The sequence below is a fragment of the Cebidichthys violaceus genome, unplaced genomic scaffold (genome assembly GCF_023349555.1).
Source record: "Cebidichthys violaceus isolate CVI_PGR_0920_01 unplaced genomic scaffold, fCebVio1.0.p SCAF_1, whole genome shotgun sequence".
In the NCBI taxonomy this organism is placed as follows: Eukaryota; Metazoa; Chordata; class Actinopteri; order Perciformes; family Stichaeidae; genus Cebidichthys; species Cebidichthys violaceus.
The window spans coordinates 470,181-497,680 of NW_027176262.1; the positions used below are offsets into that span (position 1 = coordinate 470,181).

Here is a 27,500-nt window from a genome sequence, read left to right on the forward strand (position 1 = left end):
ACGACAAAGAGACACAAAATGACTACAAAGAGACACAACAAGACTACAAAGAGACACAAACAAAAGACACAAAAGGAACTAAAACAACTACAAAACTGCAAAACAGCTGCAAAGAGACACAACGCATCAGAGAGATGAGAAACAACCCCGAAGAGACAGAAAACAACACTATAAAGAGACTAAACAATGTAAAGTCTATGTTTGAAAAGGTTTAAAAAGATGGCCGCCAGCTTTTTCTGTGTGTCCAGAGCGGTGATTAGCCTAGCTTAGCACAATGACTGGAAGCAGAGGGAACAGTTAGCCTCGCTCCCTCCAAAGGGAATAAAAACATTCACTGTTGGGTCTTAGGCCTCCAGTTTATTGTTATTACAACATAGCTTCATGCTACAATGACATATTATATTCATATTAATATATACCGAATGATTCACTTTTAACAAGAAACATGTTTTAACATATATTATTTTTATCATCATTACATTTTAGTCACAACCTTTTCTTTCTTTCACATTGTGTTTTGTTGTAATGTGGCCACATGACAGCTTGTTCTATGAAACAATCTAAAGTTTATAAATAAAGTTTTTTTGTAAAGAGACAGTAACTGATCTCTGCTGCCGCCTGCTGGTCAAAACACAGAATATTAACTCTGTTCATATTTCTCTATTCATTTCATTTATTTCTCTATTTGATTGGTTGTTTTTTTAAATGAGAATTTCGGAAAAGAAATTTGAGTCACACATCAATAAACAACATTTTATGTGTGTGTGAAATAAATCGTAATTCAGATCTTACTGCAGTTTGTCCTGAAATGAAAGATGTTAAGAACCTTCAACAGAAAGCATCAATAACTTCAGATGTACGTGTTGTTGTCCATCACTGTGAATTAAAGAGTATTCACTTACATCATTAATAAAGAGGAGTCCTGACATTAAGTTGGTGCATTAAATAACATTTCAAAAGAAGTTTTGTTGTCCACATTTGGAGCTGATGAAACGTGTGTTTGTAGGCTAACAGTTTCCATACGCTTCCAGCCTTTGTGCTAAGCTAGGCTAAACATCTTGTGTGTTTTTCTACATAATTCTATATTTGACATTGATCATGAACGTCTGTGTTTACACGTCATCCTCCTGCAGCTTCCACCGTTCCCTCTGCAGCCCGTTCCTCTTCCTCCTCTTCCTCGCCGCTGCCCGTCCGCTTCCCGCCACATCGGTACATCCGGCGAACCGTGTGTCTGAACGGCGCGTAGAGGTAGAAAAAGAGCAGCGGGTCGAAGCAGAGGTGGAGCACGCTCAGCAGCAGCGTGGACTCCTTCCCGAGGAACAGCCGCCTCGTGGTGGGGCAGTCCGTGATGACTTTGGTCTGGGTCAGCGTGTACGGCGTGTGGACCGCGTGGTAGGGCACGAAGCTGAGCACGTAGGCCGCCGTCACGGCCGCCACGCTCGCCACGCTCGCCGCCACCCGCCGGCCGTCCGCCCTGAGCTCGGGGTCCCTGCGGCTGCCCAGGAGCCTCCGGAGGGACAGGCCGCCGGAGACGAGCACGGCGGCGGAGGCGTTGAGGAACAGCGCCGTGCAGAGGAAGACGGTCAGGGTGTGCCACTGCAGGCTGATGTCCTTCTTCAGGGACGAGCAGCTGAGGAAGCGCTGCTCCTGAACACACAAGATCACATTTTCATCTTTTGATTCATCACAAATGGTTCGTTACAAACGAGATGCAGTCAAAAGCTGTAGTAGCATTATGCTACGTTCACACTGCTAACGACAGCAGCAGACTACAACCACAGACTGTTTACAGGAAGTGGACGTAGTCGTCGTGACGTCACTCTTTGGTTTGTGAGCTGATGTTTTGGCCGTCGCCATCTTTTCTGCAACCAGTGAACAGGAAGTGACCATATCTGGACTGAGGAGTGACGTAGAGACCTGTCAATCACTGTGTAGCCCCGCCCCTAAAGCATCCCCTGCTTTATGGTGTGTTTGACTCTAAATGGACCATAATGTACTAAATGAACATCATGCTGTATTGAAGAAGACTGTAAACTAGAGATTGAGACCATAAACTCATGTTTACAATGTTTACTGAGGGAATAAATCAAGAGAGAAGTAGAGTCATTTCAGACTAGACTTCTATACAACCAGAGGAGTCGCCCCCTGGTGGACACTAGAGAGAATGCAGCTTTTACACGTGAAGAACAGGAGAACTTTAAAGTTCTTCAAACAGCTACAAGTCTTTCTGTTACCCCCCTTTTTTAAATTAATTTTTAAGCAAATCAAATTGGGTGTTTTTTGTTTCTTTGTAGTTGTTTAGCGTCCCTTTGTGTTTCTTTTTTGGTTATTTTTGGTCGTTTGTTTATTGTTTTGGTCATTTAGCGTCTCTGTTAGCTTGTTGCTAATGTTAGCAGTAACTTCAAACAGAGACTCAAACTCAGTCGGCCCGATCGGTAATCCGTCCACGACCAGGAACCCGACGTTAAGCAGCTCTAGTAGAAGCAAGACTAGTGATAGTAACAGAAGTTTTTCCAGTCAGTAGAACTACAGTAGTACTACAGTACCTGTACGTGCTGGATGGGCAGAACCATGTTGGGCACCATGATGAGCAGCACCAGGGACCAGACGACCAGCGACAGCAGCCGGGCGAAGCCGACCTCCTGCAGCCGCAAAGAGCACAGACTGTGGCAGTCCTGCAGGAGAAGAGACCCAGGACCATCGTCATCGTCATCATCATCACTCTGTAGCTACACCAATGGTCCTTGACTTCCTCTGCGTCAGGTGACCGCACACATTAATCGTTGATGTAGCTACAAACGTGTGCGGTCACCTGACGCAGAGGAAGTCAAGGACCATTCCAACCTTTGATGCAGAAAGTTTTCGCCCTCAAATTTGCTTGAATTATGTTATTAATCCCTAAAGAAATCCCTATTGATAAAGAGTACTTTGTAAAAGATGTACATGTAGTACAGGTTTTTAGTCAATAGGAAACATGGACAGATTAAAGGGACAATGGGGCCCCTGGACAAAGATGTGTGAAGGGCCCCCAGACCTCCTACATAAGGACAAGAGCCACAGAGTCACAGGAACATTGAACGTTTGTGGTCGTTGTATTTTTGCTTTATATTTAATTTTTTTGTCTCTTTTTGTATGTTTTGCGTCGTTTATTTCTGACGAGCCAATGCTGGTCCATCTTCACCCCCCCTGATTGAAGATGTGTTCTCGTATGCAGCTGTACCTGCAGGTAGCGGTCGGTGATGATGAAGGCGAGGAAGGCGATGGATGCGTAGAGGCTGATGTAGATGATGACGCCGCTGGCCTGGCAGTGAAACACCATGAGGCTCCACGGTGCCGCGCCCGCATCCTTCAGGATCTTAAAGGGCAGCGCGAGCAGCAGCAGCAGGTCGGCCAGCAGCAGGTTGAGCAGGTAGACGCTGAAGCTCTGATGGACCACAAACACCTAGACCGTTAAAAACGGAACAATACTTCATACCCCAGACCCAGACCCGGAGCTCCGGAGGGAGGAGGAGAGCTCAGCTCCCGGCAGCAGCAGCAGCAGCAGCAGCGTCTCCTCCTCCTCCTCCTCCTTCTCCAGGAGCAGAGCTTCTCCTCTCTGCTGGAGATCCAGGACGTATTGCTGGACTCTCTCCACCTCATGTGACGTCTCCTCTAATATAAGTTCTCCTACCTTGCAGGCTCTGGGGCTGTGGATGAAGATCCACACAGACAGCAGGTTTCCAGGCATGCCGATGATGAAGACGAGGATGTAGAGGACGGTGAAGGGTCCCATCTGGTCGTTGACGATGCACTGCCCCCCCTCCTCGGCTCCTCCAGCGCTGGAGTTGAGGGAAGGAGGCGTCATGGAGATCTGAGGAACACACAGAGAGAGACGACTGTTGTGAACATGAGTTTATGGTCTCAATCTCTAGTTTACAGTCTTCTTCAATACAGCATGATGTTCATTTAGTACATTATGCTCCATTTAGAGTCAAACAGACCATAAAGCAGGGGATGATTTAGGGGCGGGGCTACACAGTGATTGACAGGTCTCTACCAGAGACGTATATCAGAGACATAATGTACTAAATGAACATCATGCTGTATTGAAGAAGACTGTAAACTAGAGATTGAGACCATAAACTCATGTTTACAATGTTTACTGAGGGAATAAATCAAGAGAGAAGTAGAGTCATTTTAGACTAGACTTCTATACAACCAGAGGAGTCGCCCCCTGGTGGACACTAGAGGGAATGCAGCTTTAACTTGTGACGCTCTGTTAGGTGACAGACAGGTAGAGCTGCACTCTGTGGTCACAGACTAAAGCTTCCTGCAGCAGGAAGTGATTCATCAGGAAACTTTTAGTCTTTTCACTGAAAAACACAAAGCAGCAAAAAACATCTGATGGTTTCACTAGAAACAACAAATATAGACAGTAGAACAACGGAACAGTGAAGTATTCAGATACTCATACAACACGGTAAAAATACTCTGTCAAAGTTCTGAGTAGTTTCTCATTTAATTAAGAACTTTAAAGCAAATGAATCCGATTTTCTGAGAAATTTCAGCTCATTGTTCAATGTAGACGACAGTATTGTGTATCAGAATATCTGAATGAATTATGATTCCTCTGACAGAAGATCAATTATCATATTGATTGATCGAGCAGCTCCATTAAACAAGTGTTTAGAACCTGAAGCTCCTTTTTATAATGATGGATCAGTTCTGGATGAATTCAGTCAGCACCCTTTAAAGAGTCACTCATGTGTTCATCTAAACTTCTGGTTTCATGTGATCATCGTGTTTGAACTGAGAGAGGAGGAAGCTGATTCATTGATCGTCTCTCTGAGAGACAGAAGTCAACCTGAATGATGTCTTACCCTTAATGTGTCCACTTATACAGTCCTCCCATAGGTCCTTGGACCACGTGTTGGAGCCCTGAGGACCCTCCAGCACCCCCTCCCCCACCGCTCTTCAGGTCCTCGGGGTGCGTTTGATTCGGTGTGTTGGTGCAGATCGTTTTGCTCGAGGCTGCGGAAGCTGCAGACGTAGAGAAGGTGATTTCCTGCCTGCTGTTGTCAGTTCGACCACAGGCCACGCCCCCCAGTAGCACACACACACACACACACACACACACTCTCTCACACACTCACACTCACACTCACACTCACACACACACACACACACACAACAGCCGTTTTTACATGCTCCAAACACAACTCAAAAGCTAACTGCAGTTATTATCAAAGTCAGACTTTGCACAGAGACTGTTCACATATTGTTCTATGATCAGGAGAGGTTTAGACCTTCAGCTGCATCATTACAAAGAAATAATAATCCTGAAAGTGCTTTTTTCTTTTAGGCGAGCCTGAAACTTTTTAATTTGTGCTGTGTGCCATCTTCATTTACTCTTAACCAGTAACATATATACTGATATTTACACATCTGAACAAATCTCACAAGTGTTCCCTTTATTATAACACCAAAAATATTCAGATACACCTTGTGGTTGCAGAGATAAACTCTTTTTAGTATGGGTATGTCATTTTCGAGCAGAGGCCTAAAGATAGGTTAGGGTTCAAGAGGTGCTGCCTCTGTGTGTGTGTGTGTGTGTGTGTGTGTGTGTGTGTGTGTGTGTGTGTGTGTGTGAGAGAGAGAGTGTGTGTGTGTGTGTGTGTGTGTGTGTGTGTGAGTGTGTGTGTGTGTGTGTGTGAGTGTGTGTGAGTGTGTGTGTGTGTGAGTGTGTGTGAGTGTGTATGTGTGTGAGTGTGAGTGTGTGTGAGTGTGTGTGAGTGTGTGTGTGTGTGTGTGTGTGTGTGTGTGTGTGTGTGAGTGTGTGTGAGTGTGTGTGAGTGTGTATGTGTGTGAGTGTGAGTGTGTGTGTGTGTGTGAGTGTGTGTGTGAGTGTGTGTGAGTGTGAGTGTGTGTGTATGTGTGTGAGTGTGTGTGTGTGAGTGTGTGTGAGTGTGTGTGAGTGTGTGTGTGTGTGTGTGTGTATGTGTGTGAGTGTGTGTGAGTGTGTGTGAGTGTGTATGTGTGTGAGTGTGAGTGTGTGTGTGTGTGAGTGTGTGTGAGTGTGAGTGTGTGTGTATGTGTGTGAGTGTGTGTGAGTGTGTATGTGTGTGAGTGTGTGTGAGTGTGTGTGAGTGTGAGTGTGTGTATGTGTGTGAGTGTGAGTGTGTGTGTGTGAGCAGGTTGCAGCTCAGACAAGTGAGGAAGATAAACGTTTGGTTGAGTCAGTGTGAAGATTTCTGGTCAACATGATTTTTGAGATTTGAGATATTTCAGCTCTGAATCCTTTGATGTTTATTTATATGTTAGTTTCAGACCTGAATCTGAATTAGTATCTGTGTTCTGGACGGAGAATGATGTTCCTGTAACAGGTTACAAACACAAACACAAACCAGAGACCTTCATAGTCACTGTTAACATGCATCAGTCTACATATGCTGTCAATGGTGTAAAGAACAGAGCTCCATGTTATAGTTATAGTTGCAAATTATGAACATAAACTCCTCTGCACATCTGAAAAAGCCACACTTAAAGTCCAATAAATATAAATGAGTTTGAGTGAAATAAAAAGTCCTTAAACCTGCATTAATGTCTGAGACTTGTTGCCACATGGGGGCATCGTAACAACCTTTAAACCAGACGACAACCTCCGGTTCTTTAAAGTTCTCCAGTTCTTCGCGAGTTAAAGCTGCATTCTCTCCAGTGTCCACCAGGGGGCGACTCCTCTGGTTATATAGAAGTCTAGTCTAAAATGACTCTACTTCTCTCTTGATTTATTCCCTCAGTAAACATTGTAAACATGAGTTTATGGTCTCAATCTCTAGTTTACAGTGGATGTGGATCTTTAATTAATATTACATAAGTATGAAGAAGTTAAAGCCATAATTCAGACTAAAAGAAATGAAGGAAACTGACACATGAAGGAAGAAGAGCTGGTAATAAATGAATGTGTGAATATGTTTAAATGAACAGATTCATAAAATCACTGCTTCATAGAGACAATAGATCTGACTATAATTACATGTGTGTATTATATGAACTTAATGTGTTGCAGATGTTTTCTGATAACTTATATAACAATATTTAGTGTTATTCTTTAACTCTTGGGAGCAAATGAAGAAACAATCTGTATTTATTCTGATGATTCCCTCGCGTTGCTTTGCTCAGGTTATACATCACAGAAGGAAACTGAACATAAACTTAAATTGATATTCCTTTTCTATTTGCTCTCAAGTCTGTTTCACAGCGCCGGGGTTACAGCTGAAAGAATACGACAGAGATATCGTCACACACGCCGTCAGAATACATCAACAACACACTCTTTTACCAGAATACACACATGTGGTTACAGTCAGATCTACATGGCGCTATGACTTCATACATATCTGTTCATGTACGTGTCACGTTTTCACCATGTTTGTCTATCTAATACATTCATTGGAAGGTTCTCACATCACGACTTCAGTTTACTGATATCATTTCATACATTATCTTATAAATAGCTTGAACAGATGAATCTGCTGAGGCCTCATGGGACCTCCAAAGTGCACGAGTCTTTACATTACATTACATTACAGTCATTTAGCAGACGCTTTTATCCAAAGCGACTTACAATAAGTGCATCAACATTGGTAATCAAAAGAACTACTAGTCACCAGAAGTCATAAGTACATTTCCTTTAAACAAGCATCTAAGAGCCTGAAGCAGAGCATAACTCAGAGCCAAAGTACAGAAACAAGAGAAACAGTTAGTGCTATAAGTAATACGAATACAATAAGTGCAACAAGCTAGTATGAAAACAATAAGCGCTAAGTGGAAGGCTCAGGGTAGCACTTCCTGAAGAGGTGAGTCTTCAGCCTGATGAAAGATGGGCAGCGACTCTGCTGTCCTGACGTCAGTGAGAAGTTCATTCCACCACTGTGGGGCCAGGACAGAAAACAGACGTGACCGGGTCAATCGGCCGCCAGGACCTCTGAGCAACGGGGCGACCGATCGCCCCGAGGCAGCAGAATATGTTGAGCCACTTAGCCTCTCATTGGCTCAGTGGCTCCACATATTCCCAGTGATGTTCTGATGGACCTGGGTCTCTACAGAACGCCCATGTGCTTCGTGGAGGTGCTGAGCGACGTCTTCCTGTTGGTGCGGATGTTGCTCGTTCGCCCGTCGCTGCTCCTCCTCTCGCCGTTGGCCCCGTGCTGCGTCGCAGCCTGCGTGGTGCTGAACAGCCTCCCCGGGCTCAGCTGGGCCCTGAAGGCCTTGCAGAAGATGAAGTAGATGAGCGGGTCCAGGCAGACGTTGAGCACCGACACCATGATGGTCAGCTCCTTCAGGTAGAAGAAGGCCTGGTTCCACAGGCACCGCCTCTTGAGGAAGGCGTAGGGGAGGCGGACCAGGTGGTACGGGACAAAGCACACGCAGAAGACGCTGACCAGCACCAGCATGTTCCTGCGGGACTTGGCGAGCTTCCTGGACCCGGAGGACGCCGGCTGCCTCTGCTGCGCCAACAATAGCCTGCGGGACACGCCGTGGTAGAAGAAGACCAGGGAGACGAGGACCAGCAGGAAGACGGCGGCGGAGGCGCAGTGGATCACCTTGTAGAAGACGCTGAGCTCTTTGCTGTGTAGGACATCGCAGTTCAAAGCGCTGGGGACGGAGGACAGCGGCTCCACGGTGAGGAGCGACAGGGCGACGTAGGCGCTCATCGTGGCCACGAGGAGAACCCAGGTCACCGTGGTGATGACACGGGCGGCTCGCACCGTCTGCAGGACGTGAGTTCCTAAAGGATGGACGATCTTCAGATACCTGGAGGGACGAGAGACGAGTCGTTAGACCAACACCAGACCAAACCGTCCACGCCGTTATGTTCAACGGCGTGTTTCATTTACATATTTAAGATTCATTCAGTCGGAAATGGTTTAAGAAAGAAAGACCACCCAGACCTCCACAGAACCTCCTGAGAACCTCCTGAGATCACGTTTGCTCAACAACCAACAACCTGAAAGGACTCAGTCTGGTTCTCTCATTGAAACGGTGTTCTGCATTTCAACAAGCAGATGAAGACAGAAATGTCTTTGCGTTGTTTTAAATAGACCTGAGCTCTGAAACCAGACCAGTTCTGAAATACTTTCCTCTGGGGGACTGATGTTGTCCACAGACATGTGACCATCTGCTTCAGATTTCATTAAACCTATTTTATTTTTGTTTTTACAAAAATGAACCAAAACTCTGACGATGAATAGGATCTTTGGTTGATAATTATGAGAATAAACATGAAACTAAATGTAAATGAGAACCTCTGAACAAACATTCATAATGTCTGAGCTCATTTCCTCATAAAATAGTTTGCGTCACAGAAACACAGACGTGGTTAAATGATGATCATTATTAATATTATATCAGTGTGTAGTTTGGATGTCATGTCCTCTGAGCGCCATCATTAAAGAGTTTTACCTCCAGAGCTCTTTGAAGCTGCACACGTCTGAATCGTCCACTCGAAGGTTAAAACGAGGTCGTCTGTGTTTGAACCACATCCTGATGCTTTTTACGCACAACTCTCACGTCCTTAAAACGACGCAGACAGCTGCTCAGGGCAGCAGCTGCTTGGCTGTCCAATGAACCATCACTGCGTATCGATTATGCACCGTCCATATGAAGAAGTCAAAGACACCACAGGAAACCTGGTGACTCATAACGCCAGAACACCAGCAAGAGAAACCACAGTCTGCACCCTGACGGCCTTCTAGTCAAACAGTGCTGCTGCTGGTTAACAACAGTCACACCATTGAGCGCTTTGCTTGTAACTCGGTCCGTGTTGTTGTGTGTTACATCAGCATGTTGCTCGGCTGCTTTGCGTAAACGTACAGACACGTATTATACTTCAGATGGTTGTTTTGAGAAACCGTCTAGAAATTAGCATGTAGTTCAAAGCATTTCCTCTTTTTCTGCAAAGTTTAAACAAATACTGCCGATAGTCAGACATGAAGCTGAAGTCACGATGGTGTAGAGAACGAAAAGGCTTCACCTCTCTCTCTCCTCACGCACGACATGCAAATCAAGACTGTGTCAGTTGGAAATGTTAGATGTTCAGGGCTTTATGAATGAATGAATTACAGTGACTGAATGCACTGTAGGTTAACAGAGGTCTCACATGCACATTCAAACAGGCTACTTCCCAAAAACACAAGACACAAAAGAAAAAGGAAGAGTGACTCCTGCCTACATGTGTGATGAGTCAGCAGAGAATGCAGTATGAGTTGATCAAATACATATTTCAAATCAATACAGAATGCCTGAGAGCCTAACTGCATTACATTACATTATGTATTGCATATAACATGTTATTTTGAACATGTTAGTGTGTTTTGTCCCCCGGCACCTGGATTTATTGTTTTGTTTACGTCAATAAAGACAATTCCACCATCAATTGCTGCACAACAATCACCATGAATGCAGGAAATGAAGTGTGTCTTCTTTCTATGCTAAGCTAAGCTAACGAGCTGCTGGCTGTAGATTCATATGTAGCGTAACATACAGTTAGAGTGTGGTAATAATTCTGACGGGTAAACTCTCAGCATTAAAAGATTTGAGCTTCTCATTTCAATGTTTTTGGTGCTCCGTGCGGTGTCGCTGAGGCTGAACCCTCCTACCTGTTGGCTGCGATGTAGCCCATGAACAGGATGCTGGCGTACATGTTCAGGTAGAAGGCGGAGGCGCCGAAGCTGCAGTAGACCCGGCGGACGGAGAGGGAGCCGTTGGCGTAGTTGGTGATCCGGATCGGCAGACAGAGGCTGACCAGGAAGTCGGCGGCCGCCAGGTTCTTCAGGTAGACCGTCACGCTGCTGGATGCCTGCTGCTGAGCTCGGCAGAAGTAAACCTTCAGGGTGAAACCGTTGAGGAGCAAACCCACCTGTAGAGGAAACAGAGACGGGTACGGCATTTATTATCAGCATTCAGATATACAACATTTACAAGTCAGGACTTATTCAGATTTACAACATTTACAAGTCAGGATTTATTCTGATTTACAACATTTACAAGTCAGGATTTATTCAGATTTACAACATTTACAAGTCAGGATTTAGTCAGATTTACAACATTTATAAGTCAGGACTTGTTATTATTTTTATACATGGAGTGTGACGGCCTCTGTCTCTGATCACTGCAAGTATGCTTTTGTCCCTTTGTCCCTAGAGAGCAGATTACCTGATGCAGAGCACCTGGCCCAGGAACAGGGAGGGCATGAAGGCCCTGCTCTAGCGCTGCTCGGTAGGGGTGTTTTCTCCAGTGTACGCGGAGTGATCCCTGCCAGTCGCTGCCGGTTATCTTTGGTTTTGGTTCTCTTTAGTTTGCTGACAACACTCACACTTCAAGCATCCACGTTGACATTACTGACGGACACACCTCATACAGCTAAGTATCTCTTTATTTAGTTAAAATAAATACTTTTCTTTATCGTCATCTGTTGTCCTTGCCGTATTTGTCATGGCCTAGGAGCCGGGTTGTGACAGGAGAAGGAGACTCACCAGAAACACCAGCGTGTAGACCAGCAGGAAGAAGACGTGGGCCGACGTGTCAACCTGGTCGCAGTGAGACGAGCTGCTGCCGTTGGTCAGGTTGGATTCTGAGGATGCTCCGAGGTCGCTCATGTTTCTGGATGTTCTGAAAGAGTTGAACACAAACGGATTAGAATATTGGTTCAAACATCATCCATCTGCATAAAGGAACCGATCAAAGTTGAAAAAGGAAGCAACAGATGACCGCAGCAGAGGAAACCTCAACAGGATGTATCATGAAACTTTCCACAAGTAACCAGAAGAGCTCTAAGAGGAACATCTGATGAGGTGGTCACGTGATCAACCACACTGGTCCAAAGCTGGTCTGAAGGCTATATTATATTAAATCATATTATATTATTTCATACCATAATATTTCACAGTATATTGTGTTTTATTATATTATATTATAATATTTTATATTATTAAGTTGTATTCTATTTTATATTTTATTTTATTCTATTTTATATTTTTCTATTTTATAATACATTTTGTGGTAGTATTGTTGGAGGGAGCCTAAGACGACTGTTTCACTGGAATTGTTGTTTATATATAAAAATATATATATACAAATGAAGAACTTTAACTTTATGAAGCTGATAATATGTACTTGTACTACTGATACGTTAAATACATGAAGCTGATAATACTACAGTAGAAGTAGAAAGAGTTACCTGAAGTACTCACCTGTCTGTGAATCTCTGATGGGAACAAATATTTCACTTCCTTCTTCACAGCAAGACGGAAGAAGACTGATGATAAGTAGAGCTGCTGTTGGTGACAACGCTGCTCATTTACATGACACAGACACACTCACACACACACACACACACACACACACACACACACACACACACACACACACACACACACACTCACACAGACACAGACACACTCACACACACACACTCACACACACACACTCACACACTCACACACACACACACACACACACACATGCCCATTGTTTAGATTTAATAGAATTTATTAATTTAATGCAACATGAATAAACGTTTTTGCTTACATTGTTTAAAAACATTGTTATTGCATCCAATGTTTGCAGAATCGTCCAAAATCAACGTTTGGCGTCATTGTTTAGCATTTATAATCAATATCTGAACATTTAATACATGTCTGTATACTGACTATAATATAGTTGTATCAATGTTTATTCATGAGGCTAAACATATGCATTATGCATAAACATAATGAATGAATGAATGTCTAGTAAAAATAAAACTAACTATGTTAAATATGTCTTCAGAGAAGACCTGTTGACAAACACTATACATTAAACATTTAAAACTATATTTATTAAATCATGTATTCTGTATATATATATATATATTACAGTCATTTATCAGACACTTTTATCCAAAGCGACTTACAATTCAGTATCTATCTACACACTGTAGACGCAGCTACGGGAGACATTTAAGTGGTTAAGGGTCTTGCTCAAGGACACATTGACATGAGACTAGCAGAGCAGGAGCTGGGGATTGAACCACCGACCCTCTGATTGAACGGTGGCCCTGCTCTCCACTTAGCCACGGTCACCCTGTATAATAAAGAACTTTAACTTCATGCTTCCTGCTTTAAATAAATCTCTTCTGTTGTCTCGCAGCACATTTTTTATACGTCATTTTATTTTAAGAGAATTATTTTATTCCGACCACAACTTTAAAACGTTCTGATTTCAAATGTGTGAATATTAAAGTTATTATCAGAGAGAACTGAATCACACTGAAGAGCTTCACTTCTTCTCTTCTTCTTCTCTTCCTTTGGTGCTTCAACAATAAATACATCTGAATATGTGACTCCAAATGTACACATTATTAAATATTTATATTCACTTACACACAATAACATCACCATGAAGAATGAATCAGTGTAGACGACTCATTTAAATAAAGTTCATTATTTAAATTAATATAGATTAAATGACTTCATTCTATAGAAACACAGAGAGGTGATGCATTCACGGACATCTGTCTTTTATAGACTCGTTTTACACACGACACTCCTTCTGCTGAGTCTTCCTCTCTCCTTGTGTCCTCGCCTTGTCAACTCTCCTTGTCTCCTTTTCCACTCTCCATGTCTCTTCTCCTTGTGTCCTCTCCTCGTCCCCTCTTCTTGTCTCCTCTCATTGTCCCTTCTTGTTTCCTCTCCTTGTCTCTTCTCATTGTCCCTTCACCTCGTCTCCTCTCTTTGTCTCCTCTGCTTGACACCCCCCCCCCCCCCCCCCCCCTCCTAGATATGACTCAGACTCTGGGCCGTGGTCAGGTACTTCCACTCGTCTCCTTGTCTCCTCTCCTCCCTCCCTCCCTCCCTCCCCTCCTAGATGTGGCTCAGACTCTGGGCCGTGGTCATGGACCTCCTCCGCTCTCTCCCTGACAGTTTCCGGAGCAGCGACTCCCTGAAGGTTTGACACATCAGGAAGTAGATGACTGGGTCGAAGCAGACGTTGAGCGCCGACAGGAACAGGCTCCCTTCCTTCAGCTGGAACAACCAGAACTGGGTCTCCCAACTAAAACCCAACTCCGGCCTCTGGCTCAGATTGTACGGCACGCGGCACACGTGGTACGGCACAAAGCACACGAAGAACACCGCCAGGAGGCTGAAGATGCTGCGGTTGGACTTCCTGCAGACGTCGCTGCCGTTGTCGCGGCGCACGCGGCGGTAGGACCGGTAGACCCGGCACGCGATGGAGGCGTAGCAGTAGGCCAGAACCAGCAGGGTGACCCAGAACAGACCCACGCTGCAGTACGTGGACACCCGGTGCCACCGCACGCCCAGCGGCGTCTTCAGCTGAATGCAGTGCCGACTGTTCTGCTCGTCCGCTGGCTGGCTGGTCAGAACCATGTTGGGCAGCATGCAGAGGAGGAGGAGGCTCCAGGTGAGGAGCGCCAGGACCCGGGCGAAGCTGACGTTCTGCAGGAGGTGCAGCGGGAACACCCCACCCAACCTGGACCAGCAGGAGGAGGAGGAGGAGGTGGAGGAGGTCCTCACGATCCTCACGTACCTCTCCAGGCTGATGAGCCCCATGAAGAGGATCCCCACGTACATGGAGGAGTAGAAGAGCACCGAGGTGTAGCGGCAGATCACCACGTGGAGGCGCCAGCCGCCGAGGCCCAGCTGAGCCGCCGGCCTGAAGGGGAAGGAGGCCAACATGAGGAGATCGGCCACCACCATGTTCTTCAGGTAGACCACCAGACCCGAGTCGCTGGGCACCCGGAAGAAGATCCAGGCAGCCACGCCGTTCAGGGCCAAGCCTACCACAAAGATCAGCAGGTAGAGCGACGGCAGCACCTGATGGGTGAAGGTGCTGCCGAAGTCTGATTGGTTGGTGGGGTGGAGGAGGGAGGAGTTAAGGTGATCCATTGCTGCAGACACACAAACAACACAGTTATGAACATTATGAACATATAAATATCTATCATATATAATCATAAATTAAGAACACCTGCAGATACTTTGTGGTTTTAAGGTTTGACATTTCAAAGAGGTTCTAACTTAACTCAGACTAAAATATTAAAATGTAATATTAAATATAAATATTTAATATTTAATATGTAATATTTAATATATTAAATATTAATTAAATATGTACTATTTAATATTAAATATTAATATTAACTAGAAAATTCTGCAGGAAATTTTGACTGTGTGGCTGCTACTGCCCAAAGACGTCGCAATATATATAAACATTACACATGCATTTTAGATTCATACTCAGATTTTAGATTCAAAAGTTAAACCAATGACAGACAGACAGACAGACAGGAGGTCTAACAATGCCTTTGACAGAAAGTCATGTGCGTGTGTGTGTGGAGAGAAAGAGAGTGTGTAACTGGTTGCCATGGTGATGACGCACCTGGTGTTACAGGGAGACTGATTAGGAAATGTTACAGTAAACAGTGATTTTGAACAAAACTCCTGCCTCCTTTGAACAACATTTAACAGCCAAAATGTGATATCATGAGAAAGATAAGACTCTGCCGAGCGCCTAGATGTGTTTTTTATGTTTGTGGCGTTTAAAATGTGAGCTCCAGCGCAAGTTACAAAACTGGTGCCGTCTGCTTTCTTTGAGAAGTTAGTGGTCAGATTTAACATGGAGTCTAATGAAGCAGTTGGTTGGAGTTCATGTCGCTCTGCGGCTCCTTGGGCCAAATGTGTAAGTCTGTTGGATTCCAATGACATCTGTGTGCGACAGCACAACATTTCCAAGCTTTTTGGCCAAACATGGTGTATAAAGAGTATAAATTGTGGGAATGGGAGCAATTTGTTTGGAAAAATCACAGAATATTTTCCTGCTCTGCTCCACTCTGACCATGATGTCATCACTCTAGACCTGAACATTCCGTGCAATACACACCCATTATAAAATCTGAAACGGACCCAAAATGTTCCTGAAACCTAATCTGTGACTTCATGAAAACTGTGCTAGCTATCAAAATGTCCATTTGGCTCAATAACGTCCATCGTTTTGTCTACGTTTTTAACTTTGAATCATTTTTCTAAGTTAAAGTATGGCTGGTCAATATGGGTCCAAAGTTAAATGTTTTTTTAGCTCTATTCACGCCGAAACCCCATTCATGTCAATGGGTACATTTTGCTCAGTTTTTGGGGATTTTCGAGAAAACCGCTGGGCGAATCTCTGAGAAAAGTCATAGCACACTATTCCCAATCAGGCCGCATGTTTTGGTGTATTTTTTGCACAGGTGTTGGCAACGCTGTGTGAGGAGAAGCGCGCCAAACTTTCTGAATAAACATTATTATTAAGCCCGATGGATTATTGTTGGAATGCTGATTCAGCATTCCAAGTATTGTTCTTCGAATCTTTATTCTTCAACTATTTCTTCCGTCCCCCGTATTTTGGCACTTAATAACTTCCACATTTCTTAAGCTACAGAAACCGTTCAACTATGTACATGTTCAGCTTTTTCAGGAGAGGGGTGCTATGTCTCTTCATATTTCTAATCTTTCAACTTTTTTAACTAGAAAATGCATTTCCTGCTGAAAATGCGTTGGAATGCTGAAAGCTGAAAGCTGAAATGAATTGCAAAAACATTGCTGAAAATACAGAAATGAGAGACTACTGGTCTGAAAAATGTTGTAGTAGTCTGTAGCTGAAAGTATGAGGAAGTAGAAGGATTTGAAAGTTGAAGAAGTTTAAGAGGATTTAAAAATATTCTCCATAGACATCCCATTCAAAAAATAAGGTGCAAAATGCTTAATAATTCAAAAAGTTGAAAGATTATGAGAAATAGCACACATGAGCTGAACGAGCTGAACAGTTACATAGTTGAACGGTTTCTGTAGCTTAAAAACTGTAGAACAAGAAGCGTTTCAAAAAAAGCGCGACGGAAGAAATAGTAGAAGTTGAATAAAGATTTGAAGAACAATACTTGGAATGCTGAATCAGCATTCCAACAATTATTAAGCGTTTTGCAACTTATTTTTTGAATGGGATGTCTATGGAGAATATTTTTAAATCCTCTTAAACTTCTTCAACTTTCAGATCCTTCTACTTCCTCATACTTTCAGCTACAGACACCATTTAAACTTTCAAATGTTGAGAAAACCCTGACCAGTGATTGTATGTTATAATCATTTTGATATCTTTTACACTTTTTGAATAGTAGCATTTTTGCTTTTATGTGTTTTTCAGTCCTTTTCTGCTTTTATAATGGGTGTGTATTGTGCAGCTTAGAGTGCGTGATGTCACCGCTAGAGTGAAGAGGAGGTTGAGATTCCTGTGAAAAAAATATTTGTCTTTTGCGACTGACTCCTCAATTTTCACTCTACATGCATAATTTTTGGATGGAAACGTAGCTAATCTTGTCCTTGTCGTAGACATATGACTGTGGAATCTCACAGATTTACACATTTGGCACAAAGGCCTTTACTGAGAGGAAAACCAACTTTCTCCTCCATAGACCCCAATGTTAAAACGTACTTCAAAAAAGTCTTGCACAGACAAACGTACCCCATTTCTAAATCGCCATTGAAGCCACTTTTTTTTACACTACAGATCCAATATTCGCATGATCTGTTCTTCAAGTCATCCTTGCGCTTCGGTCTTAATATCGGAGCAATGGGGGCTATGGTTATGGGGTTTTTGGGGTTTTGTTTGACAGGTGTCTTCCAGTTTTTTTCTCATGAAAAGGCAGCAGGCTCACAGGTGTTTGTGCTTGAGCTAATTACTAATGTTTATAAACACACAGACTCACAGACTCTCCAACTGCTGCGTCGTCACCATGGGAACCAATGACACACACACACACACACACACTCTCTCTCTTTCTCTGTCTGTCTGTCTCTCTCAACACACTCAGTACATATAACTGTCTGTCTGCCTCACTCACTCAGTACATATAACTGTCTGTCTGCCTGTCTCACTCACTCACTCACTCCATATAACTGTCTGTCTGCCTGTCTCTCTCTCCCACATAGTCAGTCCATCTGACTGTCTGTCTGCCTGTCTCTCTCCCACTCACTCAGTACATATAACTGTCTGTCTGCCTGTCTCACTCACTCACTCAGTTCATAGAACTGTCTGTTTGCCTGTCTCACTCACTCAGTTCATATAACTGTCTGTCTGCCTGTCTCTCTCTCCCACACACTCAGTCCATCTGACTGTCTGTCTGCCTGTCTCTCTCTCCAAATCACTCAGTCAATGTAACTGTCTGTCTGCCTGTCTCTCTCTCCCACTCACTCAGTACATATAACTGTCTGTCTGCTCTTCTCACTCAATCCAGATGACTGTCTGTCCACCTGTCTCACTCACTCACACAGTACATATAACTGTCTGTTTGCCTGTCTCACTCACTCACTCAGTTCATATAACTGTCTGTCTACCTGTCTCTCTCTCTCCCACATACTCAGTCCATCTGACTGTCTGTCTGCCTGTCTCTCTCTCCAAATCACTCAGTCCATCTAACTGTCTGTCTGCCTGTCTCTCTCTCCCACACACTTAGTCCATCTAACTGTCTGTCTGTCTGTCTGTCTGTCTCTCTCTCCCACACACTCAGTCCATCTAACTGTCGGTCTGCCTGTCTCTCTCTCCCACTCACCCAGTACATATAACTGTCTGTCTGCTCTTCTCACTCAATCCAGATGACTGTCTGTCCTCCTGTCTCCCTCACTCACTCAGTACATATAACTGTCTGTCTGCCTTTCTCACTCTCTCACACTCATTCATTCAGTCTCTCTATCTCTGTCTTTCTGTCATTCTGTGTCTCTCTCTCTGTCTTTCTTTCTGTCTCTCCCTCTCTCCCTCTGGCTCTCTCTCTGCTACCACTACTACTGCTATTCATGCTATTACCAGTACCAATACTACTACAGCTATTAGTACGATTGCTACTAGTACTAATACTACTGCTATCACTTCAAATACTGCCATTACTATTACTACTTCTACTACTACTACTGTTATATTAAATACTACGAACCTTACTACAGCTATTACTACGACTACTGATACTACTACTTATACTGCTTCTTCTAATTACTAATACTTCTACTACTAATAATACTTCTACTACAACTACAACTTCTACTACTACAAATATCACTACTGCTGACATTTTTTAAGCCACAGAAGCTGTTTGAATATCAAAATATTCCGTTTTTTCAGGAGAGGGGTGATATTTTTCATATTTGTAATCTTTAAACTTTTTGAATTATTAAGCTTTTTGCAATTTGTTTTGAATGGGATATCTATGGAGAAAATCTTCAAATCCTGATAAACTTCTTCAACTTTCAAAGCCTTCTTTCTCATACTTTCAGCTACTGACACCATAGTTAGATGTTTCAACTAGAAGGGTTTTCAGCAGTGCATTTTAAATGCTTTCGAGCTTCAACATTTTTCAGACAGGTAGTCTCTCATTTCTGTATTTTCAGCAATGTTTTTGCAATTCATTTCAGCTTTCAGCTTTCAGCATTCCAACGCATTTTCAGCAGGAAATGCATTTTCTAGTATATAGTGTGCTTTGGCTACAAAGCCACACTGAATAATAAATACATTCAGATCTGCAGTAGATGATGGACTCCTCCCACATTTGAACAAAGGTTCCTCCTCACAGGAGCTGCTGTGTTTACACAGAGACACGAGGACAAATAAAAGACGTCCTGACCTCCTGTTTGTCCTCCTGTTCACACACACTTCCTCCTCACACCGACTCATCCCGGTCCAACACACACACTCCTCCTTAATCCTGCTGCTACAAACAGAGGAGGAGGAAGACGAGGAGGAGGAAGAGGAGGAGGAGGAGGAGGACACCAGGCCACCTTTTGTTCTCCTGACTTCATTTTATTTTTAGCTTTGCTGTGATTGTTTCTCTAGTTGCTGAAAAAATCAAACAACCTGAAAACGAAGAAGAAGAAGAAGAAGAAGAAGAAGAAGAAGAAGAAGAAGAAGAAGAAGAAGAAGGAGAAGAACCAGACTACCTTTTGTTCTCCTGACTCGTTTTCATTTTAGCTCTCGTCCCGACCCGAGCGGGTCTTGAACCTGAATGTTCCAGTACACATGTACTACTATTAGTATGCCAACAAAATATGTAAATGTACAAAATATGTAAATGTACTACAATATACAAAGTAGTCAAATGCAGTACGTCCAAAGTACCAGGATGTTCTACTTTGCAGAGTGAGGCCAGCAGGCTTCTCTGTTCCGACCCACAATCCTTTGCACAGCAGGTATACGATCAAGAGGGTAACATGTTATGATGAAGTACTTTGTCTCAGCTGAATGTGTACTTCATGTAACAGTGTGTACTTTGTCAGAGCAGCTGCAATGTGTACTAAAAGTAAAAGTATACGCTTCATGTTTCATGACTTCCTGTGTTTCTGTGGATTCATATTAAAACTCAGATTAAATATTAAAGATATTTAACAAAGTGAAGAAGAGGAGCATCTTCTTTTCTCCTCACCTCCCTTTGTCTCCTCTCCTCTCTTGTCTCATCTCCTGTTCTTGTTTCCTCTCCTCTATTGTCTTCTTTTCTTGGTTCCTCTCTTCACTCCTCCACTGATCCTTGACTCCTCTCTAGTGTTGTCTTCTTTTCACCTCACTTTTCACCTCACCTCCCATTGTGTCGTCTCCTTGTCTCCTGTCCTTGACTCCTGTCCTCTCTGTACTTTTAATTCCTGGACATCACAGGTCAGAGGTCCTCCCTCTCTCTGTCTCCTTACTTTAGTCTTAGACTCTCTCTCTCTCTCTCTCTCTCTCTCTCTCTCTCTCTCTCTCTCTCTCTCTCTGTGATGATGAAACCAGTGAATCAGCTGATCAGAGAAACAACTTCTGCTTTCAAAGGAAGTGATGACTCATCATTTCTGGATCATTTGCAAGAATCATTTGTTTTGCATCATATATCATACCTGAGTCAGTTATGATAATATATACGTATATACTATATATATATATATATATACGTGTATATATATATGTATATACGTATATATATACGTATATATTCATATGTATATATATACGTATATATATGTGTATATATACATATATACACATATATATATATATATATATACGTGTATATATATACGTATATATACGTATATACAGTTGTGGTCAAAAGTTTACATACACTTGTAAAGAACATAATGTCATGGCTCTCTTGAGTTTCCAGTTATTTCTACAACTCTGATTTTTCTCTGATAGAGTGATTGGAACAGATACTTCTTTGTCACAAAAAACATTCATGAAGTTTGGTTCTTTCATGACTTTATTATGGGTTAACAGAAAAAGTGATCAAATCTGCTGGGTCAAAAATATACATACAGCAGTGCTAATATTTGGTTACATGTCCCTTGGCCATTTTCACTTCAATTAGGCGCTTTTGGTAGCCATCCACAAGCTTCTGGCAAGCTTCTCGTTGAATCTTTGACCACTCCTCTTGACAGAATTGGTGCAGTTCAGTTAAATTTGATGGCTTTCTGACATGGACTTGTTTCTTCAGCATTGTCCACATGTTCTCAATGGGATTTTAAGTCAGGACTTTGGGAAGGCCATTCTAAAACCCTAATTCTAGCCTGATTTAGCCATTCCATTACCACTTTTGATGCGCGTTTGGGGTCATTGTCCTGTTGGAACACCCAACTGCGCCCAAGACCCAACCTTCGGGCTGATGAGTTTAGGTTATCTTGAAGAATTTGAAGGTAATCCTCCTTCTTCATTATTCCATTTACTCTCTGTAAAGCACCAGTTCCATTGGCAGCAAAACAGCCCCACAGCATAATACTACCACCACCGTGCTTGACGGTAGGCATGGTGTTCTTGGGGTTAAAGGCCTCACCTTTTCTCCTCCAAACATATTGCTGGGTATTGTGGCCAAACAGCTCGATTTTTGTTTCGTCTGACCACAGAACTTTCCTCCAGAAGGTCTTATCTTTGTCCATGTGATCAGCAGCAAACTTCAGTCGAGCCTTAAGGTGGCGCTTTTGGAGCGAGGGCTTCCTTCTTGCACGGCAGCCTCTCAGTCCATGGAGATGCAAAACACGCTTGACTGTGGACACTGACACCTGTGTTCCAGCAGCTTCTAATTCTTGGCAGATCTGCTTTTTGGTGGTTCTCGGTTGACTCTTCACCCTCCTGACCAATTTTCTCTCAGCAGCAGGTGATAGCTTGCGTTTTCTTCCTGATCGTGGCAGTGACAAAACAGTGCCATGCACTTTATACTTACAAACAATTGTTTGCACTGTTGCTCTTGGGACCTGCAGCTGCTTTGAAATGGCTCCAAGTGACTTTCCTGACTTGTTCAAGTCAATGATTCGCTTTTTCAGATCCATGCTGAGCTCCTTTGACTTTCCCATTGTAGCGTTTGTGGGCGCTTGTATCCAATGAGCCCTATTTAAATGGCCTCAGAGAAGTCACCATTTGTAGTCACTCATAATCACTCACAAGAAGTTAAGAGGCCATGCTATGAAGCTCATTTCATTGACACAACTTTCTAAGTCACCAAAATTGCTAATTCATGTTGCTGTATGTATATTTTTGACCCAGCAGATTTTGTCACTTTTTCTGTTAACTCATAATAAAGTCATGAAAGAACCAAACTTCATGAATGTTTTTTATGACAAAGAAGTATCTGTTCCAATCACTCTATCAGAGAAAAATCAGAATTGTAGAAATAACTGGAAACTCAAGAGAGCCATGACATTATGTTCTTTACAAGTGCATGTAAACTTTTGACCACAACTGTACGTATATATATATACGTATATATATCATACCTGACTCATACGGAAACATTATACATATATATACAATAATATATATATATATATATATATATATATATATATATATATATATATATATGTATTATTGTTACTGAGGCTAAACAATGAGTTTAGTGTCACTGTGGATAAACAAACTCGTCACAGAGGGATTATGGGTAAAAACACACTCACAGTATCGGCACCAGAATACACATAAATTACTCTGCAGAGTAGTATATGATTAAAATCATCTTCATGTTCTATGTATCTAAACTTTAGTTCCAGATTAAATCATCTTCATGTTCTATGTATTTAAACTTTAATTCCAGATTAAATCATCTTCATGTTCTATGTATTTAAACTTTAGTTCCAGATTAAACCATCTTCATGTTCTATGTATCTAAACTTTAGTTCCAGATTAAATAATCTTCATGTTCTATGTATTTAAACTTTAGTTCCAGATTAAATCATCTTCATGTTCTATGCATTTAAACTTTAGTTCCGGATTAAACCATCTTCATGTTCTATGTATCTAAACTTTAGTTCCAGATTAAATCATCTTCATGTTCTATGTATCTAAACTTTAGTTCCAGATTAAATCATCTTCATGTTCTATGTATCTAAACTTTAGTTCCAGATTAAATCATCTTCATGTTCTATGTATCTAAACTTTAGTTCCAGATTAAACCATCTTCATGTTCTATGTATCTAAACTTTAGTTCCAGATTAAATCATCTTCATGTTCTATGTATTTAAACTTTAGTTCCAGATTAAATCATCTTCATGTTCTATGTATTTAAACTTTAGTTCCAGATTAAATCATCTTCATGTTCTATGTATCTAAATTTTAGTTCCAGATTAAACCATCTTCATGTTCTATGTATTTAAACTTTAGTTCCAGATTAAATCATCTTCATGTTCTATGTATTTAAACTTTAGTTCCAGATTAAATCATCTTCATGTTCTATGCATTTAAACTTTAGTTCCAGATTAAACCATCTTCATGTTCTATGTATCTAAACTTTAGTTCCAGATTAAATCATCTTCATGTTCTATGTATTTAAACTTTAGTTCCAGATTAAATCATCTTCATGTTCTATGTATCTAAATTTTAGTTCCAGATTAAACCATTTTCATGTTCTATGTATTTAAACTTTCGTTCCAGATTAAATCATCTTCATGTTCTATGCATTTAAACTTTCGTTCCAGATTAAACCATCTTCATGTTCTATGTATCTAAACTTTAGTTCCAGATTAAATCATCTTCATGTTCTATGTATTTAAACTTTAGTTCCAGATTAAATCATCTTCATGTTCTATGCATTTAAACTTTAGTTCCAGATTAAACCATCTTCATGTTCTATGTATCTAAACTTTAGTTCCAGATTAAATCATCTTCATGTTCTATGTATCTAAACTTTAGTTCCAGATTAAATCATCTTCATGTTCTATGTATCTAAACTTTAGTTCCAGATTAAATCATCTTCATGTTCTATGTATCTAAACTTTAGTTCCAGATTAAATCATCTTCATGTTCTATGTATCTGGACGTTATGTGTGACTTCCTCAGTGAGTGTCTGTGGTTTATTCATCTCCGGGTGTTTGGTGGTTTATCATATTTTCAATCTGTGTGCGTTTGAATGTGAACGCGTTGAATTCTGAAGAACGCGTCTTGTTTTTGAATATATATTTATTATGATCAAGTGTTAGAACCACTGTTTGATATCGTAGTTGTAGTAGTTCCTGGTAGATATTGTAGGTTATTAACATATTCATGGTTTGGGTTTAACCGTACAAACATGTAAACATGAATCAGTGTGTAATAACGAGCAGTAACAGTCAATAGATCTGAATGTTCTTTAACTTTATCTTCTTTCATCTCAGATAATCTCATTCCTCTCTTGTTTTAATCTCCTGTAACTTGAAGAGTTCACTCACCTTTTAAACCGTCAGCTGTTCACTTCACATCCAGATGTTTTCTCCTCATGAAGCAGAACTCACTGCTGCTGAAAAAAGAGTCTGAAGAGTCTGGAGGAGTTTCACTTCCTCTCTGGTTCTGTCCCTCCCCCTCTGTCCTCACCCAACTCTCTCTCTCTCTCGCTCTGTCCTCACCCAACTCTCTCTCTCTGTCCTCACCCAACTCTCTCTCTCTGTCCTCACCCAACTCTCTCTCTCTCGCTCTGTCCTCACCCAACTCTCCCCCTCTGTCCTCACCCAACTCTCTCTCTCTCGCTCTGTCCTCACCCAACTCTCTCTCTCTCGCTCTGTCCTCAACCAACTCTCTCTCTCTCGCTCTGTCCTCACCCAACTCTCTCTCTCGCGCGCTGTCCTCACCCAACTCTCTCTCTCTCGCTCTGTCCTCACCCAACTCTCTCTCTCTGTCCTCACCCAACTCTCTCTCTCTGTCCTCACCCGTCTCTCTCTCTCTCTGTCCTCATCCGTCTCTCTCTCTCTCTCTCTGTCCTCACCCGTCTCTCTCTCTCTCTATCTCTGTCCTCACCCAACTCTCTCTCCCCCTCTGTCCTCACCCAACTCTCTCTCTCTCTGTCCTCACCCAACTTTCTCTCTCTCTGTCCTCACCCGTCTCTCTCTCTCTGTCCTCACCCGTCTCTCTCTCTCTGTCCTCACCTGTCTCTCTCACTCTCTCTGTCCTCACCCGTCTCTCTCTCTCTCTCTTTTCTGCTCTGATCATTTTATTTTTCTCACAATAACTCGTCTTTTTTAGACTCATTTATTTTGCATATTTAAACACAGCCAAACTAAGTATAATAGTTTTGTATTCAACTGGAGAGGTTTTCTGGTGAAATCTTTTACAGTTCCTTCAGAACTCCATGAATGTAAACGTTAATACCGTTTGACTCTTGAAGACCTCGTTAGTGATGTGAGAGGTCTATTGTTGACTGAAGAAGCCTCTTTGGTTCCAGCAGCAGTCAGATCTTTAACCAACACTTAGATGTGGTTCTTAGATTTAGCATCTTATTCATGTTATTCATGTCTCAAATGACATTTATCGTGTTATTTATTCATTGTAACTGTGGAAACTATGTCTGTTGTTGTCATATTTATTTACCCTGGCGAATAATAAAGCTTTATAATAATGAAATAATGTAATATTTAGTCGTGGTGTGAACGTGTTGTTTTTAAATCTTTCTGGCATGTCTTTATGTGACATTACAGCTGAAGACTGTACTTGTCTCCTCTCCTTGTCTTTTCTCCTAGTCTCCTCTCTCGTCTTGTATCCTTGTTTCCTCTCTGTCTCCTCTCCTCTCTTGTCTCCTCTCCTCATGTCCTCCCCATTTGTTGATGCAATCTATTGGTTTCAGGGACATCAAGTTTCTTTCACAACAAAAATAAAACCAATGGAAAGTCAGTAAGGATCATTAGTGGAGACACATAATAAATATGTCCACATAACAAAGCAGCAGTGATGAACTTTATAATATCCAAAAAGACGACTGTTGGAGGACTGTTGGCGGACTGTTGGAGGACTGTTAGTGGACTGTTGGAGAACTGTTAGTGGACTGTTGGAGGACTGTTGGTGGACTGTTGGAGGACTGTTAGTGGACTGTTGGAGGACTGTTGGAGAACTGTTAGTGGACTGTTGGAGGACTGTTGGTGGACTGTTGGAGGACTGTTAGTGGACTGTTGGAGGACTGTTAGTGGACTGTTGGAGAACTGTTAGTGAACTGTTGGAGGACTGTTGGTGGACTGTTGGAGGACTGTTAGTGGACTGTTGGAGAACTGTTAGTGGACTGTTGGAGGACTGTTGGTGGACTGTTAGTGGACTGTTGGAGGACTGTTGGTGGACTGTTAGTGGACTGTTGGAGGACTGTTGGAGGACTGTTAGTGGACTGTTGGAGGACTGTTGGTGGACTGTTGGTGGACTGTTAGTGGACTGTTGGAGGACTGTTGGTGGACTGTTAGTGGACTGTTGGAGGACTGTTGGTGGACTGTTGGAGGACTGTTGGTGGACTGTTAGTGGACTGTTGGAGGACTGTTGGAGGACTGTTAGTGGACTGTTGGAGGACTGTTGGTGGACTGTTGGAGGACTGTTAGTGGACTGTTGGAGGACTGTTAGTGGACTGTTGGAGAACTGTTAGTGAACTGTTGGAGGACTGTTGGTGGACTGTTGGAGGACTGTTAGTGGACTGTTGGAGAACTGTTAGTGGACTGTTGGAGGACTGTTGGTGGACTGTTAGTGGACTGTTGGAGGACTGTTGGTGGACTGTTAGTGGACTGTTGGAGGACTGTTGGTGGACTGTTAGTGGACTGTTGGAGGACTGTTGGAGGACTGTTAGTGGACTGTTGGAGGACTGTTGGTGGACTGTTGGTGGACTGTTGGTGGACTGTTAGTGGACTGTTGGAGGACTGTTGGTGGACTGTTAGTGGACTGTTGGAGGACTGTTGGTGGACTGTTGGAGGACTGTTGGTGGACTGTTAGTGGACTGTTGGAGGACTGTTGGAGGACTGTTAGTGGACTGTTGGAGGACTGTTAGTGGACTGTTGGAAGACTGTTGGTGGACTGTTGGACTGTTGGTGGACTGTTAGTGGACTGTTGGAGGACTGTTAGTGGACTGTTAGTGGACTATTGGTGGACCAGTAAGACCGGTGTTCCACATCACGATGTGGTTTTGTTGCCTTAAACCTGACTTTCTTTTTTAACATTATGTCCCCCGAGATTAAAACGTCTCTCAACAAAAAAAAAAAACAGATTATATTTAG

The 27,500-nt window shown here is 42.5% G+C and overlaps 2 protein-coding genes and 1 pseudogene across 2 annotated transcripts; all 3 read right to left on the minus strand.

The window, feature by feature from the left end:
* Positions 1-344: 344 nt before the first annotated feature.
* Positions 345-4,995, minus strand: gpr171 (G protein-coupled receptor 171). The gene is made up of 5 exons (XM_068705991.1): positions 4,860-4,995; positions 3,671-3,850; positions 3,221-3,424; positions 2,547-2,675; positions 345-1,647 (listed from the first exon to the last, which is right to left on the minus strand). The coding sequence occupies exons 2-5, from the start codon at positions 3,842-3,844 to the stop codon at positions 1,120-1,122; spliced, it is 1,035 nt and encodes a 344-aa protein (XP_068562092.1). The 5' UTR covers positions 3,845-3,850; positions 4,860-4,995; the 3' UTR covers positions 345-1,119.
* Positions 4,996-6,314: 1,319 nt separating this feature from the next.
* On the minus strand, positions 6,315-12,258 carry LOC137868997 (P2Y purinoceptor 14-like; annotated as a pseudogene).
* Positions 12,259-13,880: 1,622 nt separating this feature from the next.
* LOC137869073 (P2Y purinoceptor 14) lies at positions 13,881-24,791 on the minus strand. Its single transcript, XM_068706240.1, has 2 exons — positions 24,717-24,791; positions 13,881-14,926 (listed from the first exon to the last, which is right to left on the minus strand). The coding sequence occupies exon 2, from the start codon at positions 14,922-14,924 to the stop codon at positions 13,881-13,883; it is 1,044 nt and encodes a 347-aa protein (XP_068562341.1). The 5' UTR covers positions 14,925-14,926; positions 24,717-24,791.
* Between the last annotated feature and the right edge of the window lie 2,709 nt (positions 24,792-27,500).

Coding starts and splice junctions, on each gene's coding strand:
- gpr171 (XM_068705991.1), bottom strand. CDS start 3,844: ATGACGCCTCCTTCCCTCAACTCCAGCGCTGGAGGAGCCGAGGAGGGG. Junction 3,425..3,670: donor ACAGCCCCAGAGCCTGCAAG/GTAGGAGAACTT, acceptor GTGGTCCATCAG/AGCTTCAGCGTCTACCTGCT. Junction 1,648..2,546: donor TGCCCATCCAGCACGTACAG/GTACTGTAGTAC, acceptor TTGTGTGTTCAG/GAGCAGCGCTTCCTCAGCTG.
- LOC137869073 (XM_068706240.1), bottom strand. CDS start 14,924: ATGGATCACCTTAACTCCTCCCTCCTCCACCCCACCAACCAATCAGAC.